The 25,969-nt window shown below is 40.3% G+C and overlaps 1 protein-coding gene across 10 annotated transcripts in view; it reads left to right on the plus strand.

The window, feature by feature from the left end:
- The window catches only part of WDFY3 (WD repeat and FYVE domain containing 3), a 296,888-nt gene extending 272,790 nt beyond the window's left edge, over positions 1-24,098 (plus strand). For all 10 annotated transcript variants that reach the window (XM_032239698.1, XM_032239700.1, XM_032239705.1 and 7 more), the window contains 10 exons: positions 1,281-1,428; positions 2,513-2,667; positions 3,621-3,779; positions 6,047-6,226; positions 10,143-10,325; positions 11,725-11,821; positions 14,617-14,940; positions 15,533-15,644; positions 16,400-16,597; positions 20,769-24,098. In XM_032239698.1, the coding sequence (XP_032095589.1) occupies positions 1,281-1,428; positions 2,513-2,667; positions 3,621-3,779; positions 6,047-6,226; positions 10,143-10,325; positions 11,725-11,821; positions 14,617-14,940; positions 15,533-15,644; positions 16,400-16,597; positions 20,769-20,892 (1,680 nt within the window). In that variant the 3' untranslated portion in view covers positions 20,893-24,098. The remainder of the gene's footprint in view (positions 1-1,280; positions 1,429-2,512; positions 2,668-3,620; positions 3,780-6,046; positions 6,227-10,142; positions 10,326-11,724; positions 11,822-14,616; positions 14,941-15,532; positions 15,645-16,399; positions 16,598-20,768) is intronic.
- Positions 24,099-25,969: the final 1,871 nt, after the last annotated feature.

The raw sequence follows: 25,969 nt of genomic DNA on the forward strand, positions 1-25,969 counted from the left end.
CATATGTCATTAATATACCCTCAGCCTGGTATAGCACTCTATCCTTAGGTCCTCACATAAAAGTGCTTCAGTAAATGCACATTCATGAATGTGCCTTCAAAGTATGTATCTTTACAGAAGCCTGATCTCATGGTCCTGTATGTAGATAAAATAGGAACAAGACGCTTAAAGGTTTGGGAGCCTGGAATGTGTATATTCCTCTGAACAAAGAATTTTTTCTGTTTTTTTTCTCCTGGAAACCCAAAATGTCTAATTCACAAAGTGTGATGGTATTATATTCATCTTAAATCTCATTTCATTTAAAGCTTTTCACATCTCCTCAAATACAAGTTTTCCGACAGAAACTACTCTCTACCTGTCTCAAAGATTTATAATAATTGAAAAATAGTCATCTTAAATCGACATTAATTTTTTTTTTTTTTAAGACGGAGTGTTTCTCTGTCACTCCAGGTTGGAGTGCAGTGGCACAATCTCGGCTCACCGCAACCTCTACCTCCTGGGTTCAAGCGATTCTCCTGCCTTAGCCTCCCAAGTAGCTGGGACTACAAGCACGCACCACCACACCCAGCTATTTTTTTATTTTTAATAGAGACAGAGTTTCACCACATTGGCCAGGCTGGTCTTGAACTCCTGACCTCGTGATCCATCCACCTTGGCCTCCCAAAGTGCTGGGATTACAGGCATGAGCCACCATGCCCAGCCATTAATATTTTTAATCCTATAGAAATACTGAATGATGTTGTAACACTTTTTTTTTTCTTTTTTCCCTTTGCAACATAGCAAAGTACAAAGAAGTTGGTAATGTTCACACTTTCAGCAAATCAGTAGCATCTTTTTAGGACACCAAAATGACATTTCTAAATCACATAAAGGCCACATTGAAACCAAAAATAATCCAATTAGATAGAATGTCTGCCTGCCTTCAATGGCACAGAATGGTATATTGGGCTGCAACGAGTCAACTTTGAATGTCATTGGAAAATAATTGTCAATCAACTGTAGATTAACTTTCTTTTGTAAAGTTATTGTGAATTCAGCTTAGCATAAAACAGAATACCCACACCTTAGTATCATTGTTCTGTCCCTGCTTATTCAGGTGTGAGTTCCTGGCCACCTTCACAGCCTTTTTGAATTTCTTTTCTCAGGTGTAAAATGGGCATAATATAGCACCTAATGGTTCTTCTGAACCTTACGTGAAATAAGAACACAATGCCTGGCATATAAAAGGGCTTATATGTGTTGTCTTTCATTATAAAGTGTGTCATCTTCTTTCATACCAGTTATTTAAAAAACCTCATCCACCAAAGCGAGTGAGAAGTCGACTCAATGGAGACAATGCAGGAATCTCTGTCCTACCAGGATCTACAAGTGACAAGATCTTTTTTCATCATCTAGACAACTTGAGGCCTTCTCTAACACCTGTAAAAGGTAAGATAATGAGAAATAAAGTTTTGATTTATGATTTAATGGGACTGTTTCATAATCCCAGTTTAACAATAACAAATTTGCTTTTTGACGGCAGCATAATTTGTTTAATAAATGCCATACATTTTGTGTTAAATTACTAAATACCTACTAGTATTTATATTTTTTCTTTTTCCTTCTTTTTTCTCTTTCTTTTTTTGGCTTGTTGGACTTTGTATCAGAAAGAACGAAACAGGCTTCTCTCTCCTCTTTAAGATAGTCAAAACTCTAAAATACCAAAGTCTTGTGACTTCAACTTTATAGGTAGAAAAAAGTTTGTCTTCATAACTTCATTCTCATTGAAGTATATTTTGCCTATCCGAAATACTAGTAAAAGAACGTATTTTTAATCTGCCAGTGAAATGACATCTATCTTTATTTAATGATATAATTGAATATCTAAAAATATTTTTTCAAATAGGTTTTTCCCCTTAGAATGAAAAAAATAGAGTTTTGCCAAATCTTGAAATTGTGGCTTAAAATAAAGTCTCCCTAACTGGTATGCCATTCTATGCCATTTGGCCTCATTACACAGACTCTGTTCTGTGCCAGCGTCAGTCACTGCTGGCGATTCTTCTGGAGTAGTAATGTGTTCAGCAGAGTGCTGGTGTGGAACAGAGTCCATGCCTCTTGGGGAATGCCATGACCTTCCGTAAGGGAAGTCTAAGGGCTGGCTATAACTTGGGAGAGATTAAAGACATAGATTCGTTGATGATCTGTGTCCCTATGACATTCTGGGGAGCATCCCAGATTACTCTGTACAACCCTATGGAGGCAGACCTAATTGTTAGTAACCAAAGCAGAGCGTGCCTGGAAATAGGACAGCTGGAGGGAAATCCTGCAGAGGACCTGTTAAGATCAACATTCCACCCAGCAGGTCTTATAGGAGATTCAAAACCTCAGCTCTATTTCTGAGTTCATTTTGTTTCAATGTAGGTGTCATGATGCTTGATTTGTATGAATATTTGAAATTACTTTATCATCCCTATGAGATAATGATATCACTTTTTCCTGTTCCTGTCCTAATGTCATGATTTCTTTTATCTAGAACTCAAAGAACCTGTGGGACAAATTGTATGTACAGATAAAGGTATTCTTGCTGTGGAACAAAATAAGGTTCTTATCCCACCAGCCTGGAATAAAACTTTCGCTTGGGGCTATGCAGACCTCAGTTGCAGACTGGGAACCTATGAGTCAGACAAGGTTTGCATTATTCCCTGCCTACCCATTTAACCTTGCTCTTTCGTAGTTTGGATATCCTATCTGACTAATAGGGTTGGGAAGAACCCATTCCAAGAGCTTGTCAGTTGTTCCTCCAAACCCCAAAGAAAGGTGAGCTTTCCCTGTTGGGGAAAGGAGAGCTTCACTGAATGAGAGCAGGATAAAAGAGCTCACAGAGACGTCATGTTTTCTGCAGAACAAGCCTCTTTTGGAAAGTTGTGTAATCGGGGCTAACAGTTTCCTTCTTGCTCAAAGAATTCCTCCGAGAGATCCTAGCCAGCAAGGTGCTCAGCATTTCTGTCAACCAGAATAGCCTCCTTTTGATGAGTCACCATCTGCCCCACTTTTCATTTTAGTGCTCCAAACAAGCTGGCAGAAAACCCGTTGCCCCATCCCACAAGAAGCAACAGCAACTTTTTTAAGTCCCATAAGTTCCTCTTGGAGAGACAATCTGTAGTGATCCTCTAGTACCCTGTGTTTGCCTTCTAACAGTCCCCTCCCAAATGCAAGACAAAAAGAATCTGCACAGTCTGTTATGTTGCTTTGTAACACAATTTCATTTTGTTGATTTTCTCCTTAAACAGCAGTAGTCACACTCTCTTTTTACATTCTGTTACAGCAAATGCATCCTTTTTCCACACTTTCCATAGGTCATACAACTTGAGCATCATTTTCCCAATCTGGAGAAACCAGAGACACCTATTATGAAAAAGCCCTTTTTGATTATGGCTTTCAGCAGCAACAATAGTTGGGAGGTGGTGGGGTAGTTTAGGGTAGAGATTCAGTGGATATGCTGCTGAACTAAAGCTAGCACAGAACGTGAGCTACTATTTGCCGGTGGGGTGCCGGCACCTTCACTCAGCTTCTGCTCCTTGAATTTCAAAAATTCATAGCACTTAATGGCATGTGTGTCTCACATCCGTTTTACTTTACAGGCTGTGACTGTTTATGAATGCTTGTCTGAGTGGGGCCAGATTCTCTGTGCAATCTGCCCCAACCCCAAGCTGGTCATCACAGGTGGAACAAGCACAGTTGTGTGTGTGTGGGAGATGGGCACCTCCAAAGAAAAGGCCAAGACCCTCACCCTCAAACAGGTAACAGAGAACGTAGAACATGCCAAGAGGGACATATTCCATCTCCCGTGCCTACACCCTGTAGGAACTAAAAAGCTTCCTTAATTATGAGGTACTTCAGGTATAATTGACAAAACCAAAGTTAGGTTCTGTTGCTAGAAATACTTTTTTTAAAAAAAAAAAAAAGGAAATCAGTATAGGCTGTTTCTAACAATGATCTAAGCCAGTTACTTTGTTAAAATCTGAAGAAAGTTATCTTTAGGTACATATACTTCAGTGTATTTAAGTAATATAAATGCAAAAATCTAAATTGAATTTTTGCAAACTGAATTATGTTTGCTGTTGACTCATATCAGTTTCCTTCCAGAGTGATTTCCATTTATCTGCCACTAAATTCCTAATTCTTTGTTTTTCTCTTTTCTCACTTGTCATATCCTTAAGGACATGCCAAACCCATGAATGTATTCAGTAGAGCCCTTGATGTTTTAATTAACAAGTATTTTTGATTGCCTGTTACATACATGATTCTATTATTAATTTTTACGTAAAGCAAGAGTCCTTTTATAATTAAGCCATTTCTTAACATTGGATTTGTGAGACAACTTACCATAAGGTAGTTTTTAAATAAGGAGCACATATCTAGGTATTTTTAATGATACAAATTTGAAAAATAATGTAACAATACCACTAATCATTTATTGAGCACCTGCTATTTCAGGGGATTGTGTTGAGTATTCTACAAATACAAAAGTCCAGCCCACACAATTCTGCAAGACAGTTATTAGCCCCATTTTACCCCTGAAAAAGACACAGGTTAGAGAGGTCAAGACATAAGTCTAAAGTCACACCTAGCAGTAAAGGTATAATTTAAATTAAGTTCTGTCTGACTTCAAAGCTATTTGAAAGCCAGACTCAAACAGTGATGTCATAAATATCTCTGGAAAAAATTGAACCCCTGTTCAGTGTAAAACTGAATCATGTATATAGGCCAGAAACTTCACAGAGTTGCTGGGTCCTGAGGCAAGCATATAAAGAGAGAGAAAGTCTTGAACAGAATACAGGGTTAATAGTACATTTTGCTGATCCAAATTCTGCTTACAAATATTTTCCATTTAGAAAATGCACTTTGAGAGTAATGTGCCGGTAAAAAAGGACTTCCTACTTAAAATAGTCTCCTGGGGTTTGCCAAGCATGCAGTAAAATTGTCTATATGACCAAAATTTAAGCCAACTCATTTTTTTGTATTATACATACGTATATATAGATGTGTGTGTATATATATATATATGTATATATATATATTATGCGTATACACAGATAGTTCTCTCTTGAAAGTATTAAAAAATTGATCAACCTTCAATCTATAAAAAAATACCTACTCTACGTGATAGAAAAGTCTCTCCTCCAAGTTTACACTGATTTACACCCAAGGCTTTCCCCAAATGTACACTAGGAGGCAACCTCTTACAACCCAGTGTGTGGAAGGCAGCGGATGAAGCCAAGTCATTATTAAGCAGACATATTTTTCTGTCAGGGCAGGTGGCCCATTGTAAATACTCAGGAACTACTAACAGTAATCCGAATCTTTTTATTACGAATATTTGCTTATTTTCACACATTGCCATTTCTGAGGGTCCTGTTTCTCTTCATATTCCAGCAAAAGAGGGAAGTTCTTATTCTAGCTTGAAGAAGGAATTTCTCGCAGGCATAGATATTCAGATATCTCCCACTGGCAGCAGGACTTCAGCATGTTGTCGCCTCAGGACCACATTCTCCCTTTGTCTGTTGTAGACCAAGTGCTACAACCATGTGGTTCTCACAGTTTATGCATTTTTGTAAAAAATTCATTCTATTGTAATTTCTTAGAATGGACCGAACGGGAGTTTGTGGCATAAAAGAATAGATATAGATTTTAAATTCTGTATTTTTTATGCCCATAATCAATACATCTCTATATAAAAATGGTATCAAGAAATTCAAGCTGGCTTGCAGTTGTCATTCCCCCTTCCTTCTAAGATCCTAGCCCAACTCCAGGAAAGAAGTAATGTGAAAACAAAGAGCCTCCAGAATGCTCCAGGCTTCTGTCTTCCCCCGTGGGCTGAGACAAGGGCAGTCAGCAGGAGGAGAGAAGAGGTCTGCCTTCCACACTCTCCAGACACCACTGCTCGACTCACTCACTGCCCAGCCTGCATGCCACTGTTTCCTGAGGGATCTAGGAGCTTCTGGAGTCACTGTGGAACCCTGCCACTGAGATCAGTCTGATTTTGTTTGTTTGTTCTCATTTGTAGGCCTTACTGGGCCACACTGATACTGTCACCTGTGCCACAGCATCATTAGCCTATCACATAATTGTCAGTGGGTCCCGTGATCGAACCTGTATCATTTGGGATTTGAACAAACTGTCATTTTTAACCCAGCTTCGAGGGCATCGAGCTCCAGTTTCTGCTCTTTGTATCAATGAATTAACAGTAAGTAGTAAATTGCCCACAGTAAGTAATAAATTGCCCACTTCATTTATGTTTAGGTAAACAAGTAGTCTTGGCCAAACCAAATTAAAAATGGTGGGGCTCAGGGGAACATGTCTGTAGTTGCAGCTACTTGGGAGGCTAAGGCAGGAGGATTGCTTCAGCCCAGCACTTCTGTGCTATAGGGCACTATACTCATCAGGTGTCTGCACTAAGGTCAGCATCAATACGGTGACCTGAAAGCCAGAGACCACCAGGTTGCCTAAGGAGGAGTGAACCAGCTCAGGTTGGAAATGGAACAGGTGAAAATTCCTGTGCTGATCAGTAATGGGCTGTACGTGTGATAGCCATTGCACTCCAGCCTGGGAAACATAGCAAAACACCATCTCTTAAAAAAAAACATTTTTTTTTCTGAGAGATGGTTAATTGTTTTTGAAGTTGATAGACATTCATTTTATAAAAGTTACTACATTTTCTTTGATTTAGTGTGGTTTGGAAACCAAAAAAAGTTTGTAATCCAGAGAGCAGTTTTGTCTTAAAATCCATTCACTGCTGCATACATTAGAGAGAACAAGATTCAGTTAAAACAAAGCTTTCTAGCGTATGTTTTTTAAAATATAAGAAATTTGTAGGACTTGTTAAGAATGTTAGAAATTGGCCGGGCACTGTGGCTCACACCTGTAATCCCAGCACTCTGGGAGGCCAAGGCAGACGGATCACAAGGTCAGGAGTTTGAGATCATGCCACTGCACTGCAGCCTGGGCAACAGAGCAAGACTGTGTCTCAAAAAAAAAAAAAAAGAAAGTTAGAAATTGGCCGGACGTGGTGGCTCATGCCTGTAATCCCAGCACTTTGGGAGGCCAGGGCTGGTGGATCATTTGAGGTCAGGAGTTCAAGACCAGCCTGGCCAACATGGTGAAACCATGTCTCTACTAAAAGTACAAAAATTAGCTAAGCATGCTGGTGGATGCCAGTAATCCCAGCTACCTGGGAGACTGAGACAGGAGAATTACTTGAACCCAGGAGGAGGAGATTGCAGTGAGTTGAGATCGTTCCACTGTACTCCAGCCTAGGCAATACAGTACTAATGAGTTTCAAAAAGGAATGAATGTTAGAAATTTGTTGAAATTTTCAATAAAATATATTCAGAGTAAGGAAAGTAAAAATGGCAACATTTTGGTACCCAAGCAAGTGAAAAATTCTTACAGAGCTATTTTCAAAACAGATCCGAAAATTAACAAAAAGATACTTTCTCTTTTCAGAAATAAGTATCTCATATACAAATAAATGAAATAATTCAAATACAATAAATAACCTCATCTAGGAGCTTTCTACACAAACCAAGGAAGTAGACAAGAGGGGATTCATTGCTAAGATGGTCTGTAAACAGGGGAAGTTTGAGGGCAGGTTTACAGAGACTGAGGCCCCACGAGCTTATCACATTAGTAGGTAAATGATGTATGTCAGTGTGTAGGCAATGCCCCATACGGAAATCCATCCTGGGAGTCAACAGGAACCCACCCAACCCTCATTACTTCTTAGCTATACATATTCATTGCCACCTTACCCTCACCCCTACCACAGGGCCATCCTTCATGACACAGAACAGTTCTAGCCATGTCATTGCGTGATGTTTACACCGTCACCTACACAGACAGCTTTACTCTTACAGGATGCTGCATCTTTAATTTCCACCAAAAGTTACTCAGTATTATGCTTTTAGTCAGCTATCTTGTAGTCACTTATTAAAACAGGAAAAAGAAAGGAATTCAGTTGTAATTGTCAATCACTTAGAGTGTCTGATTAGTAATGGCAGGTGTAATCAGGTTGAGAATAAGTGGGGGACGTGCAAGGGTAGAAGAGTCAGATTTGTTTTTTGTGTCTGAAAGGTTTAAGAGGTTTTCAGAACAACACGTTGGGTTGGTCCTGCAAACATTTGAACCTTTTATGAAAATGTGGCTGCTGCAGAACTGCCCTAATGCAGCAGTGTTGCTGAGTCAGATGCTTAATCCATTATTTGGGGCACTTCATTTTGGGGTTGTTCTTAATGACTGATAATTTTATTATAGCCAATTGTTATTTGAGCCAGTGTACACCTACTGGATTGAAATACTTGCTTCAAATACTACAAAAGCAGTCTTTTCTTTTTAAGATGCTTTTGTAATCTCTTAATAACTCATAGGGCCAGGTGCAGTGGCTCACGCCTGTAATCCAAGCACTTTGGGAGGCTGAGGTGGGAGGATCACCTGAGGTCAGGGCCAAGATTGAACCACTGCACTCCAGCTTGGGCAACAACAGCAAAACCCTGTTTCAAAAAAAAAAAAACTCATGAAAAGATTTCTATTTCTGTTATGTTTCTCCAACCAATATCAAGTCTGCTTTACTTCAGTTTACATTTTAGGCCAAAGCCACTTTGTCTTTCATTATTCTTCTTATGTCTCAGCCCTCATAATGACAGGATTTACTCTAATCAACTCTAATTAAGGCCCCAGAGTAACTGAAGAATGTCTTGCCCAGTGCAGAATGGAGCAGTTGTCACTAATTAAAACTTAACTGCTGACACTCATAGTCAGAAATGGTTCAGTGACTGATGCAGAAGTAGACACAGCAGTGCTTTGCTAAGTATTATTTTGGTTTGGGTTTTGGTTTATTTCTTGCCATTTTGGCAGAAGAGCTGGGGGATGGGAGGAGTAAGGAGGAGCAGTAGCAAGACCAGCACAGACTGTGGACGGAACAGGCCCAGTCCTTCTCACCCTACCCCAGCCTCCTCCACCTTACCTTCTTTCTTACCTTGGTGCTGCTTTGCATCTTCTAGTTCTCCACTGTTTTTGCTGACCATCTTCAGACTTAGGTAGGTTCTTATGTATCTCCTGAGGGTACTGAACTTTACCAGTTCTTATCTAAAGCTAATATTCAGCATCATGACAACCAGGCTATCTTAGGAATGAGAGAGGCAGCACAGTATGATATATAAGCTTTGGGGCTATAGAAAGCTGACTTCAAATCTCTGGTGATAAAAATGTTACTTAAGCTCTTTGCCCCTCAGTTTCATCCTTTAAAGCAGGGCTAGTGATAATCTCATAATGTTGCTCTAAGGGTTAACTAGAACATCTAAAGTCTCCACCCTGGTGACTGGCACACATGAGATGCTTCAGAAAGCATCCTTCTTTCTTTAGCTTTAGTGGGTTATGTTCTCACCAGGTTGGGTAGAGCCCAGCTTGGTGGAATTTGAGAAAATATGTTGTTCTTTTCTATCTTTGGGACTCATAAAAACGTAAGTTATCAGCTCAGGGAGTCTTGGGGTTTATTAAGTTTGCCAAGAAGTGACCCGTGAACCAGTGTCCCTTTCTCCGCCCACATTTCCCCACCCCTATTTTGAATACAGATTTTAAAATAGGATATTACAGCATTACTAAGATTGTACCTTTTGACTTATTGAAGAGAGAAACACAACTATATCTGGACTGAAAAATGCCTCTTTTACCTCGTGGTTTTGGTGGTTGGACTCATTTTGTAAAAGTAGAGGTGGATTCCTGCCTCTAGATGAAAGGTATAATAGATTTTGTTAACAATGGGAGGAAGAAGAGCAGTTCATCATCTCCTCAGATGACAGGGAGCTTTGTTGTGTCGCCAGACCTTGCTCAGCAGTGTGCCAGGGACATGAACCTGCCCTTTGTCTCCCATCTGTGGTCCCTTTGGCCACTGCATCCACTCAACTGTGAATTCTTAAAGAAGCCTCTGTTCAAGGTATTTTTTTAAGTCAGCAAGCACTGAATTTCAGGTTACCTAAGAAATTAGCTGCTAATCTTAGGACTGAAAGGCTTTTTGAGAGCTAGGCCAGGGATTCAATTTGCTTCAGAAACCAGAATGTAATAGGAAGGGAGCGAAGACAATGATGTGTTTTTCTCTCTCTTCCCAGGGGGACATTGTGTCCTGTGCTGGCACATACATCCATGTGTGGAGCATCAATGGGAACCCTATCGTGAGTGTCAACACGTTCACAGGTAGGAGCCAGCAGATCATCTGCTGCTGCGTGTCGGAGATGAACGAATGGGACACACAGAACGTCATAGTGACAGGACACTCAGATGGAGTGGTTCGGGTAAGTGAGCTGAGAGAAAAACTCATTAGGATATTTGTTGTCCTAGTTTACCTGAAACTTGTTATTTATGGGTTAAGAACACGTGAACAGGCTGTAATGTTTAGCGAACTCTCGCCCCAGTTCAGACAAGCCTTGGCCTCTGCATTATCAGACATGAGGAACACCGGTGTCTTCGCCTCTTTCTAGTAATGCTACTGGCCATTTGACAGCTTGACACAATGAGGTCACTTGAACATGATTGCCATGTCACACTGGGATTGCTAAAAATGCTAACTGCAGAAGTACTGGGTTTTCAGCCTGTCAAATGGCTTTATAGGGAAATTAGTGAGCAGGGATAAGTCTCTTCCCTACAGAGACTCACAGTGCTGGAAAATTGGGATCCCAGATGATTGCACCTGAAGCCTAGATGGAGTTTATCCTATTCTTAGTTGCTTTATGCTGGGCCTCTACAGAAAATAGAGGTAATGGAGTATTCACCTTTGTAGTCTGTGCTTGTTTTTCTTTAATTGTGCTGTTTGTAAAAGCAGAGAGCAGATGATTACCACTCTCTTTTGTCAGAGTCACATGCAGAGAGACAATGAGGCCATTAGGCCACTCCCATATCATACCCTGTGCCTCATAGGATACACATCTATGCACACACACAAACCCCCACACACACACACCCTGGAGTCCGCTTCCTCGAGAGTGGCGTTTTCACCCTGCTCAATCTGTGAAGGAGCATAAAACGGCTCCCTAGCCAGGCACCTGGGGATTCTGCTTACTGTGTGCCTTCTAGGAGGTCTATAATGTATATTACCATGTATAAGATTCTGAGAGTTTTTTGTAGGAAACAAAAAAGTTTACTTAGTTAAGTCGTGTTTTTGTTTTGTTTTTGAGACAGAGTGAGTCTCTCTCTGTCACCCAGGCTGGAGTGTAGGGGCAAAATCTAGGCTCACTGAAGCCTCCAACCTCACCTTCTGTGTTCAAGCGATTCTCCTGCCTCGGCTCCCAAGTAGCTGGAATTACAAGCATGCCCTGCTATGCTTGGCTAATTTTTGTACTTATAGTAGAGACAAAGTTTCATAATGTTAGGCTGGATGGTCTCAAACTCCTGACCTCAAGTGATTCACCTGCCTTGGCCTCCCAAAGTGCTGCGAGATTATAGGCATGAGCCACTGTGCCTGGCCTGAACCATGTTTTTAAACTTATTTGACTGTAATCTTTTCCCTCTGCTTTGAAAGAGCCATTGTTCGTAGGCAGCCCCCTGCCACATCTTCCAAGATACAGAGAAATCTAACTGTATAACATAATGGAAGTTATCTGTTAACCCTGAGAGTTTATCTTCATTGAGTAAAATGTAAATTGGCTCCTTAATCTGTTTCTTAACTTTTTTATTTTTGTACTTATTTAAATTTAGTTTTGGAGAATGGAATTTTTGCAAGTTCCTGAAACACCAGCTCCTGAGCCTGCTGAAGTCCTAGAAATGCAGGAAGACTGTCCAGAAGCACAAATAGGTAAAAATGACTCAGTCATTTTCACATTTCTTTTAAGTCACTGTGGATAAACTTAACACTGAACAACATAAAGAGGAGCCCGAGGTTGGGCACTGCTTGGAGAAGCATGGTTGCTGCCTGTTATGTAATTCCCTTGAGCAGACATGCAAGCTTTTCTCTACTTCACTGGGTAACATTTGGTGTCGTGGTGTCTTGTACTTAACTTCCACATTCCATACTAAATGTAGCACTCAGTTCCTGGAGTACCAAAGGCTTGGGCTTTCACTTCTGAAAACACAGAACAAACCTAGAGGACGGGCTGTTGTATAAGTCAGACAAGCTCTGCTACGCCCTAGTCCCACATTTGTTCTGCCCACCATGGGGCTGGCTCAGTGTGGATGACAGGTACATTCATGTATGTAAACAATTAACAGAGGCAGACCAGAGTCCACAGTCAGACTTGCTCACATTAGGGCATTAATTCTTACTGAAACCTGTAAGTCACACTGAAGCCTAACACTGGTTTCCTATCTAGTCCATTATCTATTGTTTGTGAAGCAATTTAAAATTTTCCAGTGAAATATAGAGATAATTGATTTCCACCCAGAATAACTGAAAGCAATGCCATAATGCCAGGGTGAGATCTGCTTTGTGTGGCAGTCACTGGAGAAGCTGCCCCTGTGGTGTAGAGCAGTGGGTACAAGGGACAGAGTTCTGGAAAGGAACAGAGTTATAAGTTTGACCTTCAGATTGTTTCTCCATGATTGGCTGTGTACACTGAGAATTCAGTGTGACTTTGATGATATGAGGAAGTTAATAAAGAAAATTTAGCAGAAGGACACAAGTCACTTCTCGATATAAGCTGAAAGTAGCTTTTACTTTCCGTGCCAGAGAAGAGAAAAGATCCCTTGAGCAGGACATTTTTAATGCTGGTAATATATTAGTACATGTAAATTTCTAATTACAGCCCCACCAAAAAGGTCATCTGGGTGTTTGGGGACATAAAAATTCAGTTTAATTCAGTAAGTATTTGGGGGTTACCTATTATATGTCAGATATTGAATTAAGGGGTCCAATGAGAAGTGGGTCATTTTCCCTTCCCTTAAAAACCTTTTAAGTAAACAACAGTGGAAGATGAGATGAATGAGTGAGAGAGAAGGGGTCAAATTCAGGGTGGAAATATATATATATATATATATATGTCTTGATTGTGGGCAGTCTGGCGGAAGTGGCAGAGAGGGAGAGAGCCCACAAGAAGGACTGACTCTGGACAATGTAGAAGTGGTGAGACTTGTGGGCACTTGCTGGGGTGAAAGGTAAACAAGCTAGGGGTTCACTGGAAATTAAAGCCGCTTCCAAAGCTGTTTGTTTGTGGACCTCAGAACTCATCATAAGCCGTTGGGGTGAAAACTTTATTCATGTTAGTCCTATAGACTCCTACTTAGTAGGAAACAGACAAAGTACTTATCTTGTTAAAAAAAAAATAACTGTGTGGTGGACTCAGTATCCCTCTGTGTCCTGGGGAGTTGGTTCTAAGACCTCCCTTAGATACCAAAATCCGAGAATGCTCAAGTCCCTGATAAAAAATGGTTTATGGACTGTTTTCATAAAACCTACTAACACCCTCCTGTATACCTTAAATCATCTCCAGATTACTAGTAATACAGTATAAATGCTGTATAAATAGTTGTGATGTTGTATTGTTTAGGGACTAATGACAGTGAAAAAAAATGTGCACATGTTCAATAACAGATACAGTTTTCTTTCCCCAAATATATTCCATCTGAGGTTAGTTGTATCCATAGATGTGGAACCCAGAGAAAGGGAGGGCCAGGTATACTTGTTTCTCATACATTTTCCCTCCAGTAGACTTTATTGCAAGGGAATAGAGAGTTGATATGAGGAAATACAAAATAACAGTGAAAAGAGGAAGAAGAACAAAATTCTAAATTAAAGTTGTCATCAATAATTCACTAATCTTTAGCCAGATTAGTAAATCTGGCTAAATGCTGTGGCATGTGTCTGTGGTCCCAGCTATTCAGAAGGCTGAGGTGGGCAGATTCCCTGAACTCAGGAGGTTGAGGCTGCGGTGAGCTATGATCACTCCACTGCACTGCAGCCTGGGGGACAGAGCAAGATCCATGTCTGTAAAAATAAATCCAAAAATAAAAATTGACTCAATCTGTGAGTCATTGACTGCTGTATACAGTGGCCCTTCTCTCTACCATCTTGTAGAAAGAATATCCAAAAGTAATAGTTTAGGATGACAGTTTGAAGAACTCAGGAGGCACAGAACTGTTAAAGGAGTCCCAAAAAGGGGGAGAATACTTTGACCTGAAGGAATTGGATGACTTAGAAATAGGAACGTTTAAGCTGTGCCTTGAATTCAAGCTAGGTGACGTCGGAACACTCAGAGATTGGGAAAATGGATCTAGGTGGCATCAGCAGCATGTGAGGAAGCTCGCCCTTGGAGGAGCAGGTCTGCAGGGAGACAGCTAGAGTGACACCATCTAGCTGCACCACAGCAGGCAGTGTGAGGCAAAGGCAGGTTCTGGCCAGATTGTGAGAGGCTGAATGCCAAGCCAAGGATTTTGGCCAAAGTTTTTTATAAACTCTTTCAGAAATTCTACCTTGTTTTTTCTTTGCTCTCTGTACTCTAGCCAAAAATCCTGGCACACACTTTCTTTTTTGTTACACTTAGCTTAAAATGTTATGTCTATAGAGGCTTATAACTGGAAGCAAAAATGCTAGTAGAACAAAGCTGGGTGTAACTTTGATGGTTCTGTATGTTCCAACTCTCTCAATGCTTCACCCAGGGCAGGAAGCCCAAGACGAGGACAGCAGCGATTCAGAAGCAGATGAGCAGAGCGTCAGCCAGGACCCAAAGGACACTCCAAGCCAGCCCAGCAGCACCAGCCACAGGCCCCGGGCAGCCTCCTGCCGCGCAACAGCCGCCTGGTGTACTGACAGTGGCTCCGACGACTCCAGACGCTGGTCTGACCAGCTCAGCCTAGATGAGAAAGACGGCTTCATATTTGTGAATTATTCAGAGGGCCAGACCAGAGCCCATCTGCAGGGCCCCCTTAGCCACCCCCACCCCAATCCCATTGAGGTGCGGAATTACAGCAGATTGAAACCTGGTAACTTGAAGTCTGGTATCTATTTCTCACTCCTTGTATGTGGTGTGAGGGTTGGTGAATGGAGGCAGTGGGGTCTTGCTCTCCCTGGTCCCCACCCTGGATGTGCTCTGTGAATTCAGTTTCTTCTAGTGTAAAGTGGACTTAAAGTTTCTGTCTTACAATGATATTTGCAATATGCTGGGCATCTTTCAAAGAAAAATACCTCAAACCAAAAACTGCATTTATTCACAACTCACGAAATCATGAAAGCTAATTTAAAATGAATAAATAAAACTGCATTCCTAGGTAACTTTGCCCAGAATAGAGTTAGAGGCAAGGTCCTCAGTTGGAGAAATTGGATGCATCTTCTTGCATTGAAAATTTCCCCTTCTCATTAGTCTCCTTCAACGAGAGGTTTCCCCAGCCTGGCCCATGTTAATGTTAAGCTAGATAGCTTTACTTTCAACCAAGGCAGCAGCTGCCGAGAGCTGGAAAAGCGGCTCTAACTTCATGTTGAGGTACCCTAGGTTTAAGGCCACAGTCTTGGAGCACATCTCCCCAGGGCTGGCTTCCTTCAGTTGAGTAGGTCATGTCCTCCACTTCTCCACTTCAGGGTACCGGTGGGAACGGCAGCTGGTGTTCAGGAGTAAGCTGACTATGCACACAGCCTTTGATCGAAAGGACAACGCACACCCAGCTGAGGTCACTGCCTTGGGCGTCTCCAAGTAAGTGTCAGGCTTTTTACAGCTCCTCATCCCATCTGAGTCATTTGCTTAGCCAAGGGCCATATACTCCAGCCCAGTCTTTGGGGAAAACAGATTTCATCTGTATTATCATACATAGTTCAGAGATAAATTTGAAGAAAAACCTGTCAGTGTGTGGATATTTTTCTTTTCTTTCTTTTTTTTTTTTTTTTTGAGACAGGGTCTTGCTCCGTCACTTAGGCTAGAGTGCAGGGCCACGATCACAGCTCACTGCAGCATCAACCTCCCAGGCTCAAGCATTCCTCCCACCTCAGCCCCTCAAATAACTGAGACTATAGGGATGTACCATCATACCCAGCTAATTTTTGTATTTTTCATGGAGTCAAGGTTTCACCATATTGACCAGGCTGGTCTCAAACTCCTGGGCTCAATTGATCCATCCACCTTGGCCTCCCAGAGTGATGGGATTACAGGTGTGAGCCACTGTGCCTATACACTGGATTTTAATTCTGAATTTTTTTTTTAAGTGAAAAAAACTGCCTTTTTTATTCTTCAGAGATACAGCAAGGGTGATCCAAAGAAAGTTGAAATGGAAGTATAAATTTGGGTTCAGTTTGGTTTTTGTCTACTTCCCTGGGTGAATCAAGCTGTCTCTCTGGCACCCTTATCAGCCCCGACCCCAAAACACACATCCACCAAAAACCAGAGAGCATCAAGGAGATCACAGACAACAGAGGCCTTCCATGCAGTGATCTTCTTTGTCGTGTGTCCTGCAGGGATCACAGTAGGATCCTCGTTGGTGACAGTCGAGGCCGAGTTTTCAGCTGGTCTGTAAGTGACCAGCCAGGCCGTTCTGCTGCTGATCACTGGGTGAAGGATGAAGGCGGCGACAGCTGCTCGGGCTGCGCGGTGAGATTTTCACTCACAGAAAGACGACACCATTGCAGGAACTGTGGTCAGCTCTTCTGCCAGAAGTAAGACAAGATACGTGCTTTTTGAATTTGTTTTGATTAAGCTCTAAGGATGTTAATTATTCCCTGCACACAGGTTCTAATTTGCCCTGGAGTCCCCACTACAGTATGCTGTGTTAGGATGAACCAGTCTTCACTTTCTCTGTTCTTCTTTATTACTACAATTAGGAAATTTTTCTATGATACAAGTCACAAATACCTTGTCATCCATGACGCAGAATGCACATATGCTAATAATTCATCATATATAATTTAGAGGCCTGTACGTGAAATGTCTCTATAAATACTATAGATGCATGTTAAGTATCCTCTTTGTACCCTTCACCAATCACACCCCTTCTCCATGATTTTATGCTTTCCAGGAGCATGTGTTGCTTCTGTAAACATTACATAATACTGTTTTGTTTTCAGCTTCACTTTTCAGCTTTACGTAGTATACTGTTTTTACCGTTCTATAACTTTCTTACTCAACATTGTTTTTGAAATCCACTTATATAGATAACTTATTCTAATATACTCACTTTAACTACTGTCAGTTATTTTATTATGTGAATTATCAGCCTTTATTTCCCTTTTGATGCCCTCTCAGGGTTTTTTACACACAAGTTGGAATTTTTATCAATACTATAAATAATGCTACAGTGTACATCCATGTAAATGCCCTTCTAATACACAAGCTGGAATTCCTCTAGAGATGGAGTAAAATTGATAGAACACAGCTTTATTCTTGATCTTAATTAGATATTGCCAAATTACTCTCCAAAACAGTAGTGCTAGTTAATACTACTTCCAACAGGACATGGAAGTTCTCCAAATTCTTAGTGCTACTGCCAAACTTTTTCCGCTTTTGCCAATCTGATAGCTAAAAAATAGTGCTTTGTTGTTTTAACTTCCACTGCTAGTAGATAACATCTTTTTTTCTTTCTTTTTTTTTTTTTTTTTTTTGAGACAGTCTTGCACTGTCGCCCAGGCTAGAGTGCAATGGCACAATCTTGGCTTACTGCAACCTCCGCCTCCTGCCTCAGCCTCCCAAGTAGCTGGGATTACAGGCGTCCGCCACCATCCACAGCTAATTTTTTGTGTTTTTATTAGAAACAGGGTTTCACTATGTTGGCCAGGCTGGTCTTGAACGCCTGACCTCATGATCCGCCCACCTCAGCCTCCCAAAGAGCTGGAATAACAGGTGTGAGCCACCACGCCTGGCCGAGACATCTTTTTATGTTTGTTGGCTATTTGGGTTTCCTCTTGGGTACTTTGCCTTTTTTTTTTTTTTTTTTTTTTTTTTTGAGAAGTTTTTTTGTTTTTTATTATATATCTTGCAGATATGTTCTGCCAGTCTGTGGCTTGCATTTTAACTTTGTGTATATATATACATATATATCTACATATATATATGTATATATATAATTTTGTCAGGCAAGTTTTTTAATTGGTTGCAGTCACATTTATTACTCTTCATGATTTTTGTGTTTTTATGCCTTAAGAATTCTTTCCCTCTCCTGAGACCACAAAGATAATCTTACTTATTTTCTTTTAAAAGTTTCAAAGTTTTATTCACATTTAGGTCCTTCATTCATTTGTAATTTATTTTGGGATATGACATGAGCCAAAGATCTATTTCTCCCACATATGAAAAGTTAGTGGTCCCAGGGCTATAGATTTGACTGTTACCCCTGTCCTACACCAGGATCCAGATGCACATCCACGGTCTTTACTTTCCCTACCAGACAACAGAAAGGATTCCTTGGACAGTACACTTTAAAGCTTATATTGCCTTGCTCCAGAGATGCTTTCACAGAAATCATATTATTCTCAAATTGTGTAATTGTGAGGCAGTTCCTGAGGGTTTTAGGCAGCGTTGGCATATTGGTATGGGCATGGTCTTTGGGTTTACACTGACCAAATGCTCATTGTGCTACTTTCTGTCACCATAATGCCAGCAAGTTACCGAGCCTCTCTGAGCTTCGGTTTCTTCATCTGTAAATGCGGGTAAGAAGACCAGTCCTCTTAGAGCTATTAAGAGAATTAAATGAGATCACATACATGAGTATTGTAAAGTGCCAAGTTCGGAGTCTGGCAAAACAGGTGTTCCATAATTTGATTTCTTACATCTTTTCTGCTGGACAGTCTGGTTCAAGATGAGGCAGCCAGAATGTTGCTGCCAGCCATTTCCTATGGGAATTTCTGTGAGGCTGGCAGAGGATTCTGTCTAGTGGCTCTGTGCTTTGAAAGGCCTGCTCTATAAAACCTATAATGGGGCCAGGCATGGTGGCTCACGCCTGTAATGCCAGCACTTTGGGAGGCTGAGGTGGGCTGATCACCTGAGGTCAGGAGTTCAAGACCAGCCTGGCCAACATGCCAAAACCTTATCTCTACTAAAAATACAAAAATTAGCCAGGCATGCTGGTGTGTGCCTGTAGTCCCAGCTACTCAGGAGGCTGACGCAGGAGAATCACTTGAATCCAGGAGGCGGAGGTTACAGCGAGCCGAGATCACGCCACTGTACTCCAGCCTGGGCGACAGAGCGAGACTCCATCTCAAAAAACTAAATTTAAAAAACCTATAATGGGTTTTATAGAGCAGGCCTTTCAAAGCACAGAGCCACTAGGCATATATATATATTTCTTGAGACAGGGTGTTCCTCTGTCACCCAGGCTAGAGTGCAGTGTGGCACAAACACTGCTCATTGCAGCTTTGGTCTCCTAGGCTCAAGCAGTCCTCCCACCTCAGCCTTCCAAGTAGCTGAGACTATAGGTGAGAGCCACCACACCTGACTAATTTGTATATTTTTTGTAGAGACAAAGTCTCACTATGTTGCCCAGGGTAGTCTCAAATCCGTGAGTTCAAGCGATACCCGCCTCAGCCTCCCAAAGTGCTGGGATTACAGGTGTCAGCCTCCACACCCACCCTATTAATCTAGTAATTTCTAATAGCATTCTTGTATGTAAGCTGGCATACATCTGTTCTTTGTAGTGTTTACTTTTCAAAATATTGTTTAAATATAGGTAATTCTTTGAAATTATCCATTGCTGTTAAATGTTGGATAGAAGCGTTATTGGAAACTGACCAAACAGTAAGAAGTTCTAATGAGGCAGGCGCAGAAGGAAGTACTGTCCAGAACACACAGCCTGTGGTCTCTATGGCTGAGAGCTGTTAACACTTTTGAGGGTTCTGTAACGTCCAGTGACAATTCTTTAAACCCATAAGCTTATATTACTTAATTTACTCCCTGGACACTTTTACTGGTGGATTAATGGACTAAACATAAATCTCCGTTTCGGGGCCAGGCACAGTGGCCCCCGTCTGTAGTCTTAGTACTATGGGAGGTCAAGGCAGGAAGATCACTTGAGGCCAGGAGTTTGAGGACAGCCTGGACAATGTAGTAAGACCCCATCTCTACAAAAATGTTTTTTTAATTTCTCAAGTGATTTAATACCACATCCTGAATCACACCCAACTTTATTCGAGGAATAGGAACTCTGAATATGTCTTAAATAATTTGAACATCTCTTAAGAATAGGTTCTTTCAAATAGTTCTAGCAAGATAAATAGGAAATGAGGGTATTGGGATGGAAAAGGAAAGCCAGTCTACCTGTTTAAGAAATGATTGAGGAATGGATCAATCAAAGTGTTTAAAACCACAGTGGAACTTGATAGTGATCAAACTGTCGTATTTCTCTTGGATTAGAAGACTCACTAATGAGTCATTAGTAATTCTCTTGAAATTAGATACTCATTAGCTCACTAGTGAGTCTTCAAATTTCCACTAATGAGTTTTTCTAATTTCCAAGAGAAATATGTCAAGCTCCAAGAAAAGACACTGACGTGCCTCCCAAGCTTATAGGCCATGAGAGTTAGTCTGCACAGGTAGAATGGCCTCACACCGCTGTTCAGACACCTTGGCCTTACTGTGTAGGAAAATCTTAACTTTGGTTTTTGGTTTTCATTTTTTCAATTTTCTTCAAAGAAATAGCTTCCCTTATTTAATACTACTTTTCTTCATAGACAAACAAATAATACAGCATTCCTTTTAGTCCTTATTCAGCCACACGACACAAACCAGTATGGCCTTTGGTATTTTACTGCAAGCTTTCCATTGAATTACTAATGTTTCTGGTGCCAGTGATCAAGCATGGAGAAGACCTATAATTCATTGACTTTTCCTTTCCTTTAGGTGCAGTCGATTTCAATCTGAAATCAAACGCTTGAAAATCTCATCCCCGGTGCGTGTTTGTCAGAACTGTTATTATAACTTACAGCATGAGAGAGGTTCAGAAGATGGACCTCGAAATTGTTGAAGATTCAACAAGCTGAGTGGAGACCACGGTCTGTAGACCCCTTCCCGATTCTCCTGTCCCAGCTTGGAAGGCATTGAAAACAGTCTCCGTTTACACATCTCTTCATACCACGTGTTTGAAGTGTTAAAATTCAAAGGGATCATTGAATAAAACGGGTGTAGAGTACAGGAATGGGGCAGACGCGATTCAGGTGAACAGCACAAGAAGAATATGAGGTGTTTCCTAGGAGCAACATTTTCGATATCCAGTTCTCCATGATGACAGTAGCTATCTCCAAGCTACTTATTAACTGTCTTTTCTTGCATCTCATTTTTATAGAGCTACTCATCCTTATTTGGAAAAACCAACAACAAAAAAGGCTTTTAGAAAATGGTTGTAAATCTTACTTCTTTGCAAGTAACTATGTATATTGTAAATAGATATAAAAGGCCTTTTTTCTAAATAAGGACTTAACTGCCTGTAACATGAAACTTCAAACTAAACCACTAACTCAATGAACTACTTATGGTTTGTCTGAGATCCCTCACTTACCAATTAATTATAAATGTTTTTTTAAATCCCCAAAGACATTATCAGTGGTCTTTTTTTCCTTTCCAACTCAGCCTGTGTGCCTGATGTCATTTCTTTCAAGTTGCCCACAGTATCTCCACTTAAACTAGGCTAGTAACCAAAATAATGTGGACCTTCTTTAGGAAACAGTATGGGAGAATAGGAGTCCAGCTGTAAGATAAACCAGGAATATTTGGGCGTCTTGTACCTGGCCACGTACCACCTCAGTGTTGTTCCTACATAAACAGGGCCCCTTTTAAACTTGTATGTGGACTGCTGTTTGGTCAAAGAATACCTTCTTAGCATTGCAGAAAGGTGGCCACATGACCGATGTAGTGCAGGAAACAGCCCTGTCTCAATTAATGGAAATATATTTGCATGTAACCCAAAATTAGCTTATCTTGCATAGAACATAGTAAGTATGTGTCTTTGGTGACACTGTTCTACTATAGCTTATTTTCAAAAAAAGGGTAAAAAACGAAAAGAAAAAAGTGTACAGAATTAACATATAAACTTTGTTGTAAAACTGAATCATGTCAGAACTGCTTAAAATTAACCTTTACCATTTAATGTCATCTACCTGAAAACAGTGAGATTTATACTGTATCAATGTCTATTTTTTTGTTTTTGCTATGAATATAATTACAGTATTTTAATATTTAGTTATTTAATTTGTTCTACTAGTTGGATACAGAACACACAAATCCAGGGGGATTAAAGCTGGAAGGGGCTAAGAGATTAGTTTACAGAGAAAAGGCTTGGTGGTGGGATTTTTTTAAATGTGTGTTATGTACATATATATATATAATATATATTAAAAATGAAACAATCTAGATTTTAACATTTCCAGAAACTTAGTGATAATATTATGAACAATTCTAAAAGCCCTGTGATTTGAAAAATGTAGAACCATTAATGGCCCAAGATAGGCCTTTACACCCTCACAGGTGTGAAAGGAAAGGCCTTCACACCCTCACAGAGGCATCATACAAAGGACAGCGGCTTTGGCTTTTCCAACTTTCCGTCTTTAGGCCCTGGGGAGAGCCACACTTATGCACTAAAATGCACATATATGCACATGCATTCAAAAATAGGCATTTGGTACAATGGTGATCTTGTACCTCATGGGCTGAAACCAGCTTAAGAACAAATTTGTTCTTCCTGATAACAATAACTAGGTCTCCAAGAGAAAATACAAAGGCTGCTTTAGTGCCTTACGCTTACTAAATTTAAATCTTTATTTACCTGGGTTTGAGCCTACAGTCTATTTATGATTACATATCAAAATTGATTAAAACACTTCCATTTCTAAAAGTTCAAATATACTTGTTAATAAAAGGATTATCGGCATTAATACTTCAACTTAAAGAAAAGTTGTGTTCTGTTTTCCTTTCTGTGTCTTACTCCCCCCACTCTGCCCCTCCCCCATCACCATCTTCAATTCTAATAAATAATGCTGATGTTCAACGTTTGCAGAAATTGTGCTATTACGTAACTGTGGGCCTTGCCCCCGTCTGGCCCTCTAGATGAGTTGTAGCAGTGTTATTCTACACTTTTTAAAAAGAAGCGTCCTCTTTTTGTCCATGAACCATGTTTACCCCATACCCAGTGACAGAGGTGTTCTTTAAAGACTTGACTGTATGAATGTGTGTACGTAGTTACTTAAAGGTTATTCCTCTTTGTAATAGGAAGCTATATGGGATGAACACTTTTAAACTTTCCGACACAACTTCCATAACTAGAAGGTGGAAACCAAAACCCTCAAGGTAGTATTTCCTCTGGCCGCTGGTGCTGTGGGCAACTGTTTTGTTCAATCAGGTTTCTTTTCTTTTTGCTTCTAATGCAGAAATCAGCAGAATCACTCACACATACAAGTACACTCACATACATGAACTAATTATTTCTCTGGATATCTTTCTGTGTTCCATGTAAATTCATGTACCAACATCTGTTGTCAACATGTACATCTCCCTATGTGTGGTCTGCATTCTGAGAGTACCTCACAGAGCTCCTGCCTGGTCTTTGTAGTTTGTTCATTCATCCATCCACCTGTTCATTTGTTCATCCATGTATTCTAACATTTGTGTGTAGTGTGCAACTGTAATGTCATGCTTTTGAAGAAGAAAATAGCTGCCCATAGCAGCCATCTGTCTGAATAATAGCAAAACACTCTAGATAAGTTATTTTGCACTTTCTTATGTATAAAGTTGGTAGAAACTTATTTTTGCTTTGTATCATTTAAATACATTTTGTTTTGGTAAATGAACTGTGTATAAAATATTTATGCCGTTAAAACTGTTTTTAGAAAGTATTTTTAATTTCAGCAAGTTTGGTTACTTGTTGCATGACTATTAACACAGCTGACTTTTTGTGTCAGTGCAATGTATATTTTTTGTCCTGTTATTAACTTGTAAGCCCTAGTAATGGCCAATTATTTGTACAGCAAAAGAAGTAAATTGAAGATACTGGCTAAGACTGGATTGATTGTGGACTTTTGTACTATATTGCAGACTCCAATATCTGTTTCTTGGTGGTTATGTAAAAGACCTGAAGAATTACTATCCAGTGTGCAATCTGTGATATCTGAATGTTCATTGTGTATTTGTCTCTGATGCAAAAAGGTAGAGTAACACAATTACAATACACGATTAAATGCAGTAGTCCAGGTACTTACGTAATTTTTTTTATTTCAAATAAATACCTATTATTTATCACCAAAAGAAGGAAAAAGAAAAGTTGTTAAGTCAGTTATTCAGGGAAGGAAAAAACAGGTCTAATAACTCCCTAAACTTTGTGTAGTTCTTTTCTAGTTGTAAACACTTTCAGAAGCACCTGCATAAGATTGCAGAAGTGTTGACTGTTAGGGTTCCAGTTCCAGTTCTAGTTGGATCCCTTCTTAAAAATCAGGCTTGCTACAGTCTGAGATTCTTAATTGTACTGGATTCCCAGGGCTGATGAGTGTATGTGGATGGCAGCAGGGAAAAGCAAGCCCCTTCTGGAGATGTCTCCTCAAATTTGACTGGACCTGTAGAAAAAGACATGTCTGCATGTCTTTGGCTCTTTTTTCCTGAGCTTTATCCTCTAGCCAAAATATTGTGAAAAGTAGGCAACAGCATGTGTGTGTGTGTGTATATATACACACATATAATGTGTTTCTCTTGCACCCCTACTGTAGTCACATCAGGAATATTCCAGTGTCCTGCCCCTCGCCTAGAAGTACAGCAGTCACTGTTACTGGCTGGCCTTTCCAGTTCCGCCTTCAATCTGAGAGTGTTAGAACTCTCACAGTCCATTGTTCTTGTTAACAGCTTGTTTGGTCTTAAAATAGCCTTTCTGTAAAGAAGAGTATAGAAAACACTTTTTAAGTTTATTTTGGCTGTTCGATGATATTACTTTTCCTCTTTCTAAAGATACTAAATTATTTTTAAGCTTGAACAGCAGAGCCCAAAATTTGAGTATATTTTGCTTATACAAATTTTACCTCAGTGCAGCTCCAGTTTAGAGGCAGAAGATGAAGGAATGCCAAGAACTACCAAAACAATAGCAATTTCTTTAAAAATAAAAAATGGTAAAGGGGAAAGCTTAGAGCAGTTCCCATATTATTAATGCTGTATTACAGTTCTAATGATGGGTTGCAGACTTCTCAGATACAGAAATTCAGAGTTTGAAAGAACAAACATGCAAATGATCTTCAGTGATTCAGTGAGTCCCTTGTCTGCCATTTGCTTTTCATCTTCAACAAAAATTTCCCTCCATGCCTCACTTTTGACCATATGATGGAATTGGCCCAGCACTGGGTTAGTCTCTTTGCTTTATGAATATTCTCATTTGCTCCCACCTATTACAAAGCTTTGTTTTTTTTTCTTTTACTTTTGCTAGAGATAGCGCCAAGCCAAGCTACCATGATAGCATGGTGTTTTGAGATCCCTGAATAGGCATTACCACTGAGGCTTCAGTTCTAACCAGCTTGGGAATTTAGAAAGCCTCTTGTTTAGCGCTTGCTCTCTCCATAGAGTTTTCCTACATCAGTAGCTACCTGTGAGGATGGGAAGGGTCTAAGATAGTGCTGCTTTAAACTTTTTGGTCTGAGAATGCTTTGATTCTTAAAAATCTTCAAGGACCCCCCCACAATAGCTCTTGCTTATTTGGTTTATATCTATCAGTAGTCATATTAGAAATTAAAACTGAGATTTAAAATATATATGTCAACTCATTTAAAAATAGCAATGATAAAACCATGATGTATTAACATCAATTACATATTTCTATAAAAAATATTTTCCAGCCGGGTGTGGTGGCTCACACCAGTAATCCCAGCACTTTGGGAGGCTGAGGCGGGCGGATCACCTGAGGTCAGGAGTTTAAGAACAGCCGCGGGCGGATCACCTGAGGTCAGGAGTTTAAGAACAGCCTGGCCAACGTGGCGAAACTCCATCTCTACTAAAATCATGAAGCCAGGCATGGTGGTGCACACCTGTAATCCCAGCTACCTGGGAGGCTGAGGCAGGAGAATCACTTGAATCCAGGA

This window comes from Sapajus apella, unplaced genomic scaffold (assembly GCF_009761245.1).
Source record: "Sapajus apella isolate SASKATOON/1434 unplaced genomic scaffold, GSC_monkey_1.0 scaffold45, whole genome shotgun sequence".
Taxonomy (NCBI): Eukaryota; Metazoa; Chordata; class Mammalia; order Primates; family Cebidae; genus Sapajus; species Sapajus apella.